This window comes from Daphnia pulicaria, chromosome 7 (genome assembly GCF_021234035.1).
Source record: "Daphnia pulicaria isolate SC F1-1A chromosome 7, SC_F0-13Bv2, whole genome shotgun sequence".
Classification (NCBI taxonomy): domain Eukaryota; kingdom Metazoa; phylum Arthropoda; class Branchiopoda; order Diplostraca; family Daphniidae; genus Daphnia; species Daphnia pulicaria.
In genome coordinates, this window is record NC_060919.1 from 12,961,421 (window position 1) to 12,976,236 (window position 14,816).

The 14,816-nt window shown below is 36.5% G+C and overlaps 2 protein-coding genes across 2 annotated transcripts; both read left to right on the top strand.

Annotated features, from left to right (window-relative positions):
• Positions 1-9,539: 9,539 nt before the first annotated feature.
• Positions 9,540-11,083, top strand: LOC124348737 (putative uncharacterized protein DDB_G0274435). The gene is made up of 5 exons (XM_046799009.1): positions 9,540-9,584; positions 9,629-9,689; positions 10,578-10,637; positions 10,690-10,814; positions 10,883-11,083. The coding sequence occupies exons 1-5, from the start codon at positions 9,540-9,542 to the stop codon at positions 11,081-11,083; spliced, it is 492 nt and encodes a 163-aa protein (XP_046654965.1).
• Positions 11,084-12,881: 1,798 nt separating this feature from the next.
• On the top strand, positions 12,882-14,058 carry LOC124348738. Its single transcript, XM_046799010.1, has 4 exons — positions 12,882-12,893; positions 13,298-13,363; positions 13,423-13,574; positions 13,656-14,058. Exons 1-4 carry the CDS (start codon positions 12,882-12,884, stop codon positions 13,780-13,782), a joined length of 357 nt encoding a protein of 118 aa, XP_046654966.1. The 3' UTR covers positions 13,783-14,058.
• The last annotated feature ends 758 nt before the right edge of the window (positions 14,059-14,816 follow it).

A 14,816-nucleotide genomic window follows, 5' to 3' on the forward strand; every position in this document is an offset into this window, starting at 1 on the left:
AAAATTTTCGATATCATTTCGGAAATTAAATTAAAAATTTAATCTATTGAAAGTAGATGTTTGAACCCGCAATGTCAATAAACTTAAATTTGACAATCCTTATATATGCTTCAAATTCAAATTATAACTTGCAATGCTGTATATTTCGTCTGCAAACTTAAACTCAATTTTGATTTTGTGAATGGTCGAGAAAAGAGCTCACAGATCTTGACTTAAAATTATCTTTAGTAATAAGTCTCATATACAGTACCCACCAAACTATTAGGTACACCCCCCTATTTTCAATGCATTCTTATGGCACTACGTGTCCTAGAAAAATGCAATAACTCTTGAACCGCTTGGGCTAGATTTTTTTCCTTTTTGCCCTGAGTAGATCTAATGATGATCTACATTTTTTCTACACATGAAGTTGTCGTAGGATTAACCCCCACGGCGCTACGGTATCGTTCAGTTTATTAGGTACACCCGTTTCCCCCCCATATGCGCCGTGTTAAATACGGCGTTTTCCAAAATTTACAAAAAATACTAAAAATCAAGCTAAAATCTTTTTCTTTGTGCCAAAAGATGCAGAATTCTTCACTCTATGCGAATATACAGAATAATTTACAATCAAACCAACTCAGAGAACCCTTCCCTATACCTCAAAGTTTTCCACTTCAAAATTTGGCAAAATTGGGCGCCCTCTGCTGGCGAAAGTGCAAGTTTGTTGAAAAAAGTACAAATTTTGAAGTGGAAAACTTTGAGGTATAGGGAAGGGTTCTCTGAGTTGGTTTGATTGTAAATTATTCTTTATATTCGTATAGAGTGAAGAATTCTGCATCTTTTGGCACAAAGAAAAAGATTTTAGCTTGATTTTTAGTATTTTTTGTAAATTTTGGAAAACGCCGTATTTAACACGGCGCATATGGGGGGAAAACGGGTGTACCTAATAAACTGAACGATACCGTAGCGCCGTGGGGGTTAATCCTACGACAACTTCATGTGTAGAAAAAATGTAGATCATCATTAGATCTACTCAGGGCCAAAAGGAAAAAAATCTAGCCCAAGCGGTTCAAGAGTTATTGCATTTTTTCTAGGACACGTAGTGCCATAAGAATGCATTGAAAATAGGGGGGTGTACCTAATAGTTTGGTGGGTACTGTATATCTTTGAACAGAGCCCCACAGTATACTTTTTTTCATAACAAGGAACAAAGAAGATAAATCCGAATTTCTAAGAAGTTTTTGTTTTGATAAAATCTGGGTTAAGGAGCGAATTAGTTTGTTACAGTTAAATAGTTTGTTTTTAAATACTTAATGGGATAACAGAATATATGAAGGAAGAATATATTTCACCGTGGATTCACGGCATTCTTGTGTCAAATAGTGCAATTACGCCGCGGAATTTTATACCTTTCGTTAACAAGTAACGAAGGCCTGATTATAACTTTCGTGGGGTTAATGGCGATTGGCGTCAATAAATAATTGTTTAATTAGTTCATTTTTTGTTTTTACATTTTCTTAAAAAATAATTTAATAGATTTTTTTAAAAGAACTTTCACAACAAATTTAAGTGCAAGTCTAGTTTTCTACGGTTTTCCAAAGCAAATGGCTGTTAGTTGGCTCAATCTCAATAATTGGCAAAGGAAATGTTTATTACTTTGATCGTTTTCAGGAATTTGTGTTTATGTTTAAGTTTGTTGCTAGAGTACCGTAGACACCACCGCGTAATAGCATGTTTCGACAGTAGAGCGCCGTGGATTCCACGGTGAAATATTCGCGACCATATATGAATGTATTTGGAACTTTCGTCTACAAAAAAATTTTTTAAGGGAAAATAACTTTTTTTTTTAAATAAATTTCCTGAGTTACATTTTCAGCCGTTTTTTGTGATCCAATCATCTCTCCTTATGTACTTGTCTCCTCAGCTGCTTTCTGTTTGGTCCTCCTTATGCTGTGTGTCTTCACTTCCCTCAAGTCCTTTTGTTATTTTTCTCAACCTTGTCGTTTCCTTGCTCATCCTTGTCATGCTCATCCTTTCCCCATTACCTTCGAAACCTGCCACATCCTCCTTTAGTAATTTCACCTGTTCGTTGGCTCCCTCAGTCACTGTCTCTTCATTCTTCATTAGATGTGTCGTACTCATCTCTGCTGTTGACAAATTCTGATGAAAACTCTAATCTAAAGAAATTTTTGAAAATAAATTTATTTTTGTACTAATAACTGTTGTTCTTTTACCCAAGTAAAAAATGTTGTGGTAAAATCAAGATTTTTTCTATACAAATACCATTGATGTAAGTTCAACATTTATTTAAGTTAAGTTCGATATCTCCTAATACTATTCTCTTTTTCTGGTGTGTAACATTTGTATTAGGGAGAAGGAAAATAAATACAAATAGTTGGGGAAAAAGAGGTAGAAAGCGAGATAGACAAGGCAGAGAGAAATTTTTGCACAAAAAACAGAAAAATAAACATGGAAAACTAAAAAAAGTTATTGAAAAATTTACCGTTTGCTGCTGTTGTGCAATTTGAGGAATTCAAGTTTTCTCCTGAAACTTGTGTGTTTTGGCGAAATATATAAGCTCGCACTTTTCCACATTGATAAAGGAGCTTGTACATCCTAAGGTAGGCATCTTTTACTGCCTTTTCCTTGATTTGATCAATCGATGTCACCTTATATTCTGTAGAAAAAAAAGAAAGAAATTATTACAAAAAACATAAAAAAGCAAAAAAAAAATTAAGACTTACTTAATCCAAAAATTTCCACCAGTAGGAGGATCTCCGTTTTCTTCCAGCCTTTGTTTTGTATATAGTTATCCAGGGTCGGCTGTACTACGTGGAATAAGTGTAATACCCCACCCCCTGGAAGTAGGGCCTTTCGGATGGAATTTTGGTATTGAGCAAAATTATGTCCGTTTTCATAACACTTATGGAATTGGTAGCTAGTTCCCAGTTGCTGTGTAAAAAACACAAAAAGCCTATGGCTGTATGTGTTTTCTCCCCTCGACATTTCGCTTGGAAAAAAATAAAACAACTGTCGAATGAAAATTAAAAATTGATGAATGATTAAAAATGGAAAAAAAACACATCGACAGTATTGAATAAAGTTCAAATTGAATTTTTTTTTTATTTCGCAATATTGTAATTTCAATTTTTTTAAGAAGTTTTCCAACGTCGTCCACCTCTATCTCTTGCTATAAATTGTGTTGCCTTCATCTAAACATCTACTTCTTATTCTATACTGGCGGACTTAAATATGAAAAAAGTAAAGATGTCTAGCTAAGATAGTCGCTCAGATTGTTTATTCATGCCGAGTTGTTTCAACTCTCGTTAAGTTGTGAATCCCAGCTCAATTTTTTTTGCCACAAGCAATACTTCCTGGTTTTCAAGATTAATCTCCATTATTTGACTAGTAGTCTTTGCATCAATGTCTAATTTTGCTATTCGTTTCAACAAATATCTCAAAACAGAATAACAGATTTCGTATAACAAGGGACTGAGAAGTTTGGAGGTTTGGAATCTTTTTAAAAAGGGTTTGACTTCGTTTGACATTGATGAAAAAAAATAAACTTTGGTGATTAGAAGGGAATCGCTTTTGAATGCGAACTCCAAGTTCTTTTAATTCTCACTTGCTTTCTTAATTTTTTTTCCACAAATTTCTTGAGAAATCAAAATCTCAAGTAAGCGAGTTGTATCCGATCCATTTTGATAAAATGCGTGTCGTCTGACCGGTGAGCTGGGCTATCTTTAAGGACATAGTAGGCAGATTTTAACCTCTGTTTGACGTTCCATGTTACCTTAGTGTGTCCAGTTTGAAACGCTCCGCGAATGACGTGCAGTTCACAGCAACCTAGTTCAAGTAAATCTGCCGCCTCAGGGTCGATGGAAAGAAGGTCGTCTTTCGATCGACGCAAAAATGCCCAATTTACGTTAGGGCCATCCATAGACACTTGCAAAATCTAACCCACAGAAAGGCCGGGCAGACCTTCTTTGAACTTCGACAGCAAGTTCCTGGCACTGGCTTTTTGAAGTTGGATTGAAAAACTGTGTTACCACCTCTCCGTTGTCTTCGTTCTTGATGTAGTAATAAACAGCTAAATCAATTTGTCCGCTCATTTGTGTTTCTTTGTCATTTTTTGCAACTTTTTTTAACGATCCATCAAAACCAATGACAAAGAGACTTGGCCAAGTCTCTGGCCTGGTTTGGCCAAAACATCTTGAAGATATTCTCTAAAGAATGGGGCCAACCCGAAGTTGATCAGATAAGCAATTTTTGTTGGTGCAATCTTCTTTCGCTGGCCGGGAGCATACTGGCCAGAAGCCCTGGTGACCAATCTGCTGAGTTGAACGAACTGTGGATACCTGTGGGATACCACTGTTTTCATAGCCCATAGTAACTCGGCCTTAGTAACGGCGTCAGCGATGATAAAGGGAAAAAGACGTTCTTTGGTTAATAGTTTATTACCATTTTCGTTGATTCGCGAAGGAGATGAAACTTCGCTTCGTTGGCCATCAAGCGTAATAATAGCTGTTGTTGACGGAACTTCGGTATCCTCTTGCTGTGAATTAAAAACACATTGGAAATTGGCGTTTTCATTTTGAGAAGAATTTGAGCTTTTTTCTCTTAAGTTCTATGACGTTCTTGTATTTTTGTTATTCTCGTGGCTTACCAAGGCACCTCTGCCCATGTTGCTCAGACTAAATGTTGTGTTGCATGGATGACAACAAGTATTGTTAGAGTTCTTCGGTTCTTCTCTTACCCATGAAGATTTTGGGGCCAGTTCTTTTGAAAAAAAGTTTGTTTTTCTGGGTTTTTTTTTCTGTTAAAATGGCTTTACTATTTAAATAAAAACTTATTACTTTTGCTTTCGGTTGACTTGCACAAATTAAACAAAAGACACCTACCTGCCCTGATACCCCTAAAAATAGACATTTCCTGTGAAAGCAAAAGTAAACTAATAGTGCACTGGCTCATAGTTATATATGCTAAGATTAAGTTGAGTCCTAACATACAAAAATGATAATCAGAATAATATAACTTACATTCTCTCCTTTATACTAGGCTACTGCTCAGAGTTTTACATTTCTATTTCTTAGTTAACCGTGGTTTGAATGGATTAACCTGTATAAAATATTGAAATCAGGGAAAAACTTAATGAGCATTCAGGTAATCCTATAATGAATTTTGTTAAGTCTTTTTATTATAAAGTTTTGAATCTCGAAAAGTAATCTCAAATTATAAGTTATCAATATGTTTGAAGTTTAAACAAAAATTTTATGACAAATCCTGAGAAAATCGGGACTAAAAATCGTGAAAAATAGGATTGCCATGGAAGGGACAAGGAAAGAGGAAGTAAAGGGATCAGAGTGATTTTGTGCATGTTGGCCAGCATTATTTTTTGCATTTTCCCATCGGAATTCCACTACTAAGGTATTTTTTCCCTTCACAATTTATAAAAAGCATCCATTTCTGACATGAAACCCTTCTCTTGGACATCTTTGTACTCATCACGTGAGGGGATAAGCACAGGAGAAGATCACATATCTTCAAATAATAGAAAAAATCCAGTATTTTTTCTTAAAATTTTTCATTTCATATCTTTCATCTGCTCTTGATAAAATTTTATCAAATCCCAGACTATGGTCCGAAGAGGAATTTTGTAGGTACACCGAAAGAAACTAACACATCGCCATTGATTTTCATCAAGGGAACATGGCTGCTGCTGCTGCTGCTACTGCAGGCCAAACAATAATCGAATTGGCCGAAATGAATCGAATCGCGGAGGAGTCGCCCGTAACAAACCAGCCTGGAACGAGTGAGGCGACAGAAGCCCCGCCAACACCGCCGGCGGGCCCGAGCAGCCGAAACGAGGCGGCCGCTGCCTCGCAGGCCCCGCTGGACCCTGTAAACAGAACCACAGAAGCAGGGTATCAGGGCAATCAGTCAGCCACACCGGTTGTGGGCATGTTTCAGCGTTTTAAGCAAGTATTTAGGTGAAAGTCTTTTATATTTATTCCTTATTTTTATTTTTTTTTTCCTTTTAGGGTATCAGGGCAATCAGTCAGCCACACCGGTTGTGGGCATGTTTCAGCGTTTTAAGCAAGTATTTAGGTGAAAGTCTTTTATATTTATTCCTTATTTTTTTTTCCAGAAATGGATTTCAGAAATTTACAACATGCAAACGTCGCTCAAGGAGAAGCTCCGTCTCTCGTTGTTCCAGCGTGAGATCTCATCAATCAAGCAGAGCCAGCGTACGCCGCCCATCGACAAGGGGAAATAAAGTAATTATCATCGTCCATAATATTTCATTCTATTATTGGTTACAAGGGGAAGAGGAAGCAATCCATTGACTTATTGGATAAAAATGACGTATAGGTCTGCTGGGTGTTATTGGGCTGACTCTTCCCAAGAAGATTCCTTTACAGACTAGGAATCACGGCGCCATACAAAACACAAACACAACCACAAAACACTTATCTTCCTCAATAGCAAGTTGAACAATTCTCTCACGAGGACAAAAATATCTCTCAACCCTCCATGCTGGAACTTCTTGAATATGCAGACATGCATGGAACCTTGTTCTTCAACCTTGTGTAAAGCAAAATTCAGAAATCGGATTATTGTAGTGCAAGCATAACCTGAGATCAAAGGTCTGAGAGCTTCTGCAGCTTTTCTTCTGCTATAATTCCTTTCTGGATCATACACTTGTAGCAGCTCTCTTCAAAAGCACTGCTTGCTTTCAATATTCTTAGTTGTTCCAAGGTGTAAGAGCCCAGGTTGTCCAGAATGCTGATCTCAAGTTACTCCATCACTGATGCACCACGCAGTTTCTTCAAAGTCTTTATTGAGTTTCTGCACAAGTACTTTACCTAGCTTGGAGAGAATTCATGGGTTCTATAATCTTCTACAGGAGGGTCCTTTTGTCCTAAGTAATCCCTTCTTTCAGGCTTCAGTTCTTCCATCTCAACTATCTTCTTGTATGACTCAGATAGTCCATTCTTTTCTGTAGCCTAATTCTTATTCTTTAGGTGACTTAGATAAAAGAGGGATGTCAATTGAAAAGGGCTTTCTAAAAACCTTACTGTAAACATAATGAAAATGTTCCCCCGTTTCATCTAAGTTCCATGGATGACCAACTCAAATCCTCTGTTTTTTCTCTAATCTCCATTGCTGATAACAGTTTCTTGGTGATCCATGATTGCAATCTGCTTCTGATGATGGCAGGGATATTTTCAAGCATCTTGTGAGGCTCAGGAAGCAGGGGGTTAGAAACCAATTCTTCCATGAACAAATCATAACATTATCAATCTTGATAATGTTATGACAATTCAACTCGATATTCAACTCGAGTTTTATCATTCATGAAAACCAGCATTGATATGAAAATCATTCTTGAAGCATCTTGGCCAATTTGAGAGCTGAAACCATTCTTGAGTTCATATTTTGATTCTTTCAAGAAGGAAGAGATTCTATAAAACTTAATCCAGTAAGATGTAATTGTTTACATCATTGATTCACAACGAAAGAGGGTTTTAAGTTGATGATATAACTGATGTGAGTTCTATCCAGGATATGACACCATTGGTTTTAGTTTCTTTTAACACTGTTGATCCTCTAAATGGTTCCCCAACTAGATCCTTATTGTAGACAAACACTGTAAAGAACAAGTTACCCACAGAATTGGTTGGTCTGATCAGTAAGTAAGCATCGTGGTGTCTCAATTTCTTTAGGATCATTTTGAAAGCGCTCAATGTTTCCTCTAGCTTATGGACATCTCAGTGGCAATGGCAGTAACAAAGCCTGACCATACTCCTAAAGAGCTTGCAATCCATTCTTCAGCATGAAACATCCATTCTTTCCCTACTGAAGGCACATGAATGGAGAAGGCATTGTTGATCATCTTCATAACTGGTGGTTTCTCAGTGGACTGGACTCTAGAAGGTCACCACAAGGGTGTTGTTGCAAGTTCACAGGCTCGATCAATGTCATCAGTGAAGACGTTGAGTGGCAATGATATCTTTGTTTGACTCTTGTATGCCTACACTTCTATCTTGCTATTATCATCTGGCTTGATTACTCCAATCTTCATCAACTATATTTTGTGGTCTTGTTGTAGAACTACAGAAACTCTGTGGGACGACATTTTATGCGGGCAATTCTTTTTGAAGTTGTCTGGTTCCATTAATTGCAATATCAATCAGAATTTGTTCATCTTCCTGAAGAAACAAAGTTGGTTCATTCTTAACAGACTGGATTGCTGAGAGTAGAGAGTGGTTTGAGGTTGCCATCTTGGATAGGCCTTTCTCCCAGTTTGGTGCAACCTCAAACCAAAAACATTGACATTGTCCATAAGAAAAGTGTACGAATGGAAAGACAAAGGGAGAGGGAAAATAGTTACCGACCCCTTTCTTCCCCACTCTATTCTCCCCTTTTTAACCTCAATCGTACCTTTTTCTTGTGGACAATGAACAAGGAAAATAACTATCCGATAACAATCTAAATCTCATCAGGTACCGACGCGGGGCCCTGGCGAGTGACTCTTGTCTGCTGGCCTGGTCTTGAAACCCCTCAAAACACCATCGCTTTCAACATTATCTTGATTCCTGTTTCTGATTTTGTATGTGAGAAAGAGGGGAAGGTGAGGTGGGCGTGGACCAAGACGTCCGTTGAAAGACAAGTGAAAGAAATTCACGTAGATAACTGAATCAAGGCAACATCGTTCCGGCTGGCCCTCAACTTCTGTTTTTTCTTTTTTCTAGTACTAGCCTACAAACAATGGCGACCGGAGACGAAGTCATCGAGATGGACCCAATACAGCCATTAGCCCCGATTACATCACATGAGAACGCCGACACCCCACCGACGCCGCCCACGCCGGCCCCGCGCAGAGAAAAGGAGGTTTGCCACCACCCCGCCACCGCCATCCACGTCGGCCCCGCGCCAAGCCAATAAATCTGCCGCAACCCCGCGAACGGGCCGTTTCCGCGATTTGATGTACGTATCTGAATACTCTTTATTTTTTATTTTGGTTTTGTGCTTCTTTCTATTCATCATCGTTTCATTCCATTTTTTTTCTTCTTCCCTTTTACTTATTTTTGGGGTGTTGTTACACTTTTGGGATATGTGTGTGGGTATTTTTTTGACAGTCCGACATCATCAAGTCTAAGCGATAACGACCGACCGTTTTTTTGTTCGTTCGTTTCCTTTTTTAACATGAAAATGATGTCACAATATGAAAGAGAGAGAGAAAGACGGCCGATGTCCAACGTTATGATTTCAATGATGTGGTGAGGGTCCCCTCGGTTATAGAGCGGCGACCAATTCGTTGTGTGTCGTGACGTAACCGCTTTTAAGCTCCTCCCCACGCTCAACACTCTTACGAGCGTAAGAGGAGCTTAAAACACCCTTTTACGCTACAGTACACATTCTTCCGTCACACCAGATGGCGCTACGCTACGCTTTGCTCCGTAACGCTGCGTTAATGGCAGTATGAAAGCACCTTAAAACCTTACTTAAACTAACTTACATTACTTTACATTACTTAACCGATTCCTACTGAAATGACTTTAATCAAATCTATGTGGATCAATCGCGAAATAAATTATGTAAGATCTGTATTAAATTTACTTCTTTTTTCGTGTTTGTTTAGAACGTAAAACACAGCAAGCAGTTGACTGCAAAAATTTATCTGCTATACAGACAGACTCAGAGTTAGTTCTTTAATTCAATATTCAAGTTTATTCTAGTCGTAAAGTCGATTTAAAAAATGCCCAAACAGAAGACAAATTAAAAAAAACAGTCAATATGAAATAACTGTTACTGATAGTCAGGATGACACTAATTCTGAGAATCTAAAAAAGAAAAGGGACGATAGGGCTAAAATTTTAACTCAATCTGTAAAATCCAAATTGATTGATTTGATCCAAATCCAAATTGATTTAATTGATTCTGCTGGAAGAAAATTATGACCATCTCTTAGTCCAGAAAGATGATTTTGAGGTAAGTTAACACGTAAAGCATACAAACCTCTTTGAAATTCCTATTCGCTCTCTCTTGTTGTAATGCCAACAAAGATTTTTAAAGAGAGCCAGTAAAATGTCATTTCTTACTTTTTGATTAAAATGTTTCAAAGATTTATGTGCGCTTCAAAAATTTTAATGATCAAGAGATCAAGAGTTTTTTTTGATGTAAGTTAACACTAGTAAAAGCATACAAAACTCTTTGAAATTTATATTCGCTCTCTCTTGTTGTAATGCCAACATTGATTTTTAAAGAGAGCAAGTAAAATGTCAGTCTCTAACTTTTTGATTAAAAAGTTTTAAAGATTTATGTACGGTTCAAAAATGTTAATGATCAACACTAAAAAGATTCAATTTATTTACGGATGAATTAAAAAACACAAAATTGAATCTGGCCGAAACAACCATGAATTTTGTAATAAATATTTAAAAACTTAACAAAATAACTATACATTTCATTTCATTTTTAGTCTCAGCATACGGAAGCCTGCTAATTGGAAATTAGAGAATTGAAAAAAATTATAATTATATGCTAAAATTTTTTATCAATACAAATACATTAACTTTTAAAATTTATAGAAATAATTCAATTGGAGGAAAGGAATGTTATCGTAGATAATGCAGGAAATGAAGAAAATGGTAATAGCCAGCTCTTAGTTTCATAATAAATTAATAATAATCCTTTTTTTAGATTCAATAAATGATACCAGTTCTCAGCATGGATTAAACAACAACAAAACACGAGACGACACAAATGACGAGGATGACGAAGATGAAGAAGAGTCTGAAAGTGAAAATGAGGATAAAGAAGGGAAGGTATTAACCTACGACAAATAAATTAAATTTTGAAATATTAAATTATTAAGTTTTTATTTACATTTCAGAAATACCCTAACACAACAAAATTGAACTCACCATCAGATTCATTTATGAATGCCATCCAGGAAAAAATTGATGAGTTATTGAAAGATCAATCTGTCACCATTCAAAATGTGAGTGAATTTAAAATATACAACATGTACAAGTTCGTAGGAGACGTTATGAGCCACATTTTCACACAAGATTACTTGAGAAGTAAGAAATAATTTACATTTCTATACTACTACTAAACTATACTCAAACTATACTTTTACTAAATCAATATTAACAATGGATGGCTCGCAAAAAACCTCTCGTGGAGGGGCGAAAGGAGCTACACCAAGAAAAGTAATGAATTCGAAGCATGTGGACAAAATCTTAATTATTTATTTAAAATTTATCCCAGAAAACATCTACAGTACCAAATAAAATTTTTCTTTAGAAATAGCTAACGCTTCCTGGAAAAACATAAACTCAAATGAAGGCAAACCAGCTTCAAAAGAGGAAATCAGCCAATCTGCAAACTCATCCATCAGTTCTTTCCTTAATAACAAATTTAATAGAAAGAAAAAAATAGAAACAAATCTGTTTTTGCCAAACGGTTATCTCTTAAATCTCTATTGCATTCAAAATAATGTAATGTAATGAAAATAAACAACGACTGGCTGATAAATTAACTCAACTTTACTAGACTCAAAGTTATACATACACAGATCTTTTTAATGCACTGGCACCTGTTAACTTTGATTTGACGTTGTAGGTTTCAAAGAAAAACTTCTGAAAGAGACTGGAGAAAGCAACTTAAGATGAATGTGCTATAGCCTACTAGGTAATTAAATACGTATAAGGCGAACTGTCAAACTGATTTTGAAGCCCGTAAAAGTGAAGTGGCCAAAAGGGTTGGCGTTCATCAGATGGATGACCCTCAATTCGCCACTTGATCGCAATAACCACTATGAATCAAAGCTCGGTGTACCACGTGTGACTGAACTGCTTGCGGCAGCCAAATGGCGGGGAATTCTCTTTCTGACCATGACTTCTTTACCGGGTCTGTAAGCCCCCCCCCTCCAGCAAACTCTATTCCGCCTCCTCACTTCCGCTAGGTAAAATCATCTAGTGATTAAACTAATAACTTCATTCAACTATTTTCACCACTTTCTTACCAGATAGGTAGGGACATCACTTTGTTCTTTTTTCTTTGTTAATATTTAATAAGCAATTGGTAGCTAATGTTAATTAAAGTAGACCTGAAATATTTTTATTCAATCATTTAGTCTTAAATATAAATGTAAAATGCATAGTGTTAGTTATAATATTAATTATTCGGCTTTTACTTTTACTCAAGCAACCTCCCTACGACAATTTGATCCGAGGTCCGAATGGTGCTTTCACGTTCACTGGTGTTGAACTATAACTTGATTTCTTGGATGTCGAATAAATTCAATTATACGTAGGCCAATATTGAACATTAAGTTAACTTAATTTACATTAATTTTTTTATTATAATTATGTGGAAATGGACTGAAAAAATACACAGGTTTCGTTTGCTTCTGATTAACCAATCTCTTGTCGAGAAATACGGCATGCATGGGGCTGCTCATTACATTACCAACTCACTACCCAAGAGGCAAATTATAGAAAATTTATTTGCTGCGATAATCCAAACAAATAGTTAAACTTTTAATAATGCTTGTCATAGGATGTTGACAGTAAAACGTCTACTTTTTACTTAACTGCCGATCGAGTAGCTAAAAATGATCCAACGTCCTTTATATGGACCGAAGGAATGAAACTTATTTTGCCAAGGTCTTGAAGAAAAAAATCGTTTATTCTCTTTCATCGGTCCATTTCAACCTTAAACGTAAACTTTCTGCCTATCTCCTTTTATCACTTTTCCTTCCAATTGCGTTATCGATGTTGTTTTTATGATTTCAGGTTTGGTTGCTGATTTTCATCAGCCTTTTCCCTGTCATTGGCGTGATGACTTTTTTACGTGGCTCTACAAACATCTTCATTGGAATAACGATGCCACCAGGGGCACCAATTCCTTTTGATTGTTTACTACTATCTCTAGTTCCCACACGATTTCCTTGATTAACACCCTGACGAATCAAGGTAAACGATTTTTTGCGATATTTTCCCATTATGTCTACTTGAATGTTTTTCCGCTAGTACGCTGATGCTAATTTTCTTAACTTTAAATAGGGGGTAGAGAAGCATTTAATCGCACCTCATTTCGGGTCCTGACTGGAGTTTGGGTGCTGAAACCAACCATAAACTCATTTGAAGATTTGGCCGCAAGCAAAGAATTATAGTTATTCGAAAAATAGTTATTCGAGGTGATACGTCTTTGGGAGAACAAATCATGGTAAAATTATTTTCCTTATTCCTAATTAACTCCCCTCAACCTGATCCTTAACTAATATTTATAGACGAATTAGAGAGCAACATCCGGTGTTTACAATAATATTGCATTACATTACAATGGTCGCTACGCTTATCCTTATGTAAATGGGAATTAATCTCATTCCTTTGTCTACTTTGACCTTTTTCTGTTCCATTATAGCTTCACTCTTTATGCTTCGCCTTTATCAGTTCTCAATATGAGAAAGATGGGGAGTGTAGGTTTAAATTATCGAAGGTTTTACCCGTTTCGATTGGATATACTTCGTTGTTTTTCAAAAAAGGAACTTCCTTTACTAAAGATATGAGCAAAGGGTATGACATCATTTAAGCGCATTTAAATATTTTAATCGATTTAGTTTGTGTTTTACTTACTTTCTAATAACTCGTGCATAGACTGATGGAACTTTGGGAGAGCGGTATCGTCCGTTTTTGGGTTAACAACATCCCTTCTCATTCAAAGGCGCGAAAATGTTTGGCCGACACTAAACGTGAAGTCACCGGACTAGTCCCCATTAAATGATCTTACTTGATTAGCGCTTTATTTATCCTGGGCAACGGACTTGGATTGGCAGCGGTGAATTTCTAATTGGAAATGATCATCACAAAATTTCGCCCTTAATGCAAAAGACATAACCAACTTTTAATTATTCTTTTTCGGTGTTTACTTGGCACTTAAGGATACAACGTAACTTAACACATTTTCTTACCTTTGATATTGTTGTCGATTTGTTGGGACATCGCTGGATAATTAAGTTCTCCACTATTCATGTCGTAACTGTGACGAGAGAACTAAGCAATATCCGTTTTAATCTGCACTTACTAATCATTAAACATGTCAACAACCTGATATGTTTTTTATTATCGTGATTCCGGTGAATTTAGACCTATCCTTGGGTAAAATTCACTGTTATCAAGGAAACCAGCTTCTTTTATTGTTTTGAAATATTCAATGATGTGAAAACAACATTTAATTAAGCAGATAACATGCATTGTAGAGTTCAATTAATTGGCTGAGTAAAAAAGTGGGTATAACTGTAAGTGGGTGATGAAAAGTAACTAATATATATCCGATAGGAAGAAAGAAACGGTTGTTAACAAGCAATCCACCACTCAACCGCACCAAATCCATGGACCCCCCCTTTTTTTCCCCATTCCGCTATGAGACCTAGAAATCTGAAATAATTCAGGCAAATCCAGTTTTTTACTCCGGATTCACCTGTGTTTGCAGAATTTGAATATTCCCTGCCGTTCGGGAGATATTTAATGTTAAAGTTTGAGTTTTTTTCAAATTTTTACAATTTTAGGGGGTCTTTGGCATCGCTTTTTGGGTAAATGCTAACCTTTAAAAAAAACAAATTCAACCAAAAGTTTTCTCGGCCATTCCTTAATACCAATCCAAAAGGAATTTACATTCCGAATTAGATTGGCCGAGTTATTCCCAATCTAGTAAAGTGTAATTTTGACCAGTTTCCCACCCAGCCTAGTCGCCATTTTTTATCACTCTCCCTCGCGTTCCTGGCGGATGACAGCCGAAGCATACGAGTTCTCTACACC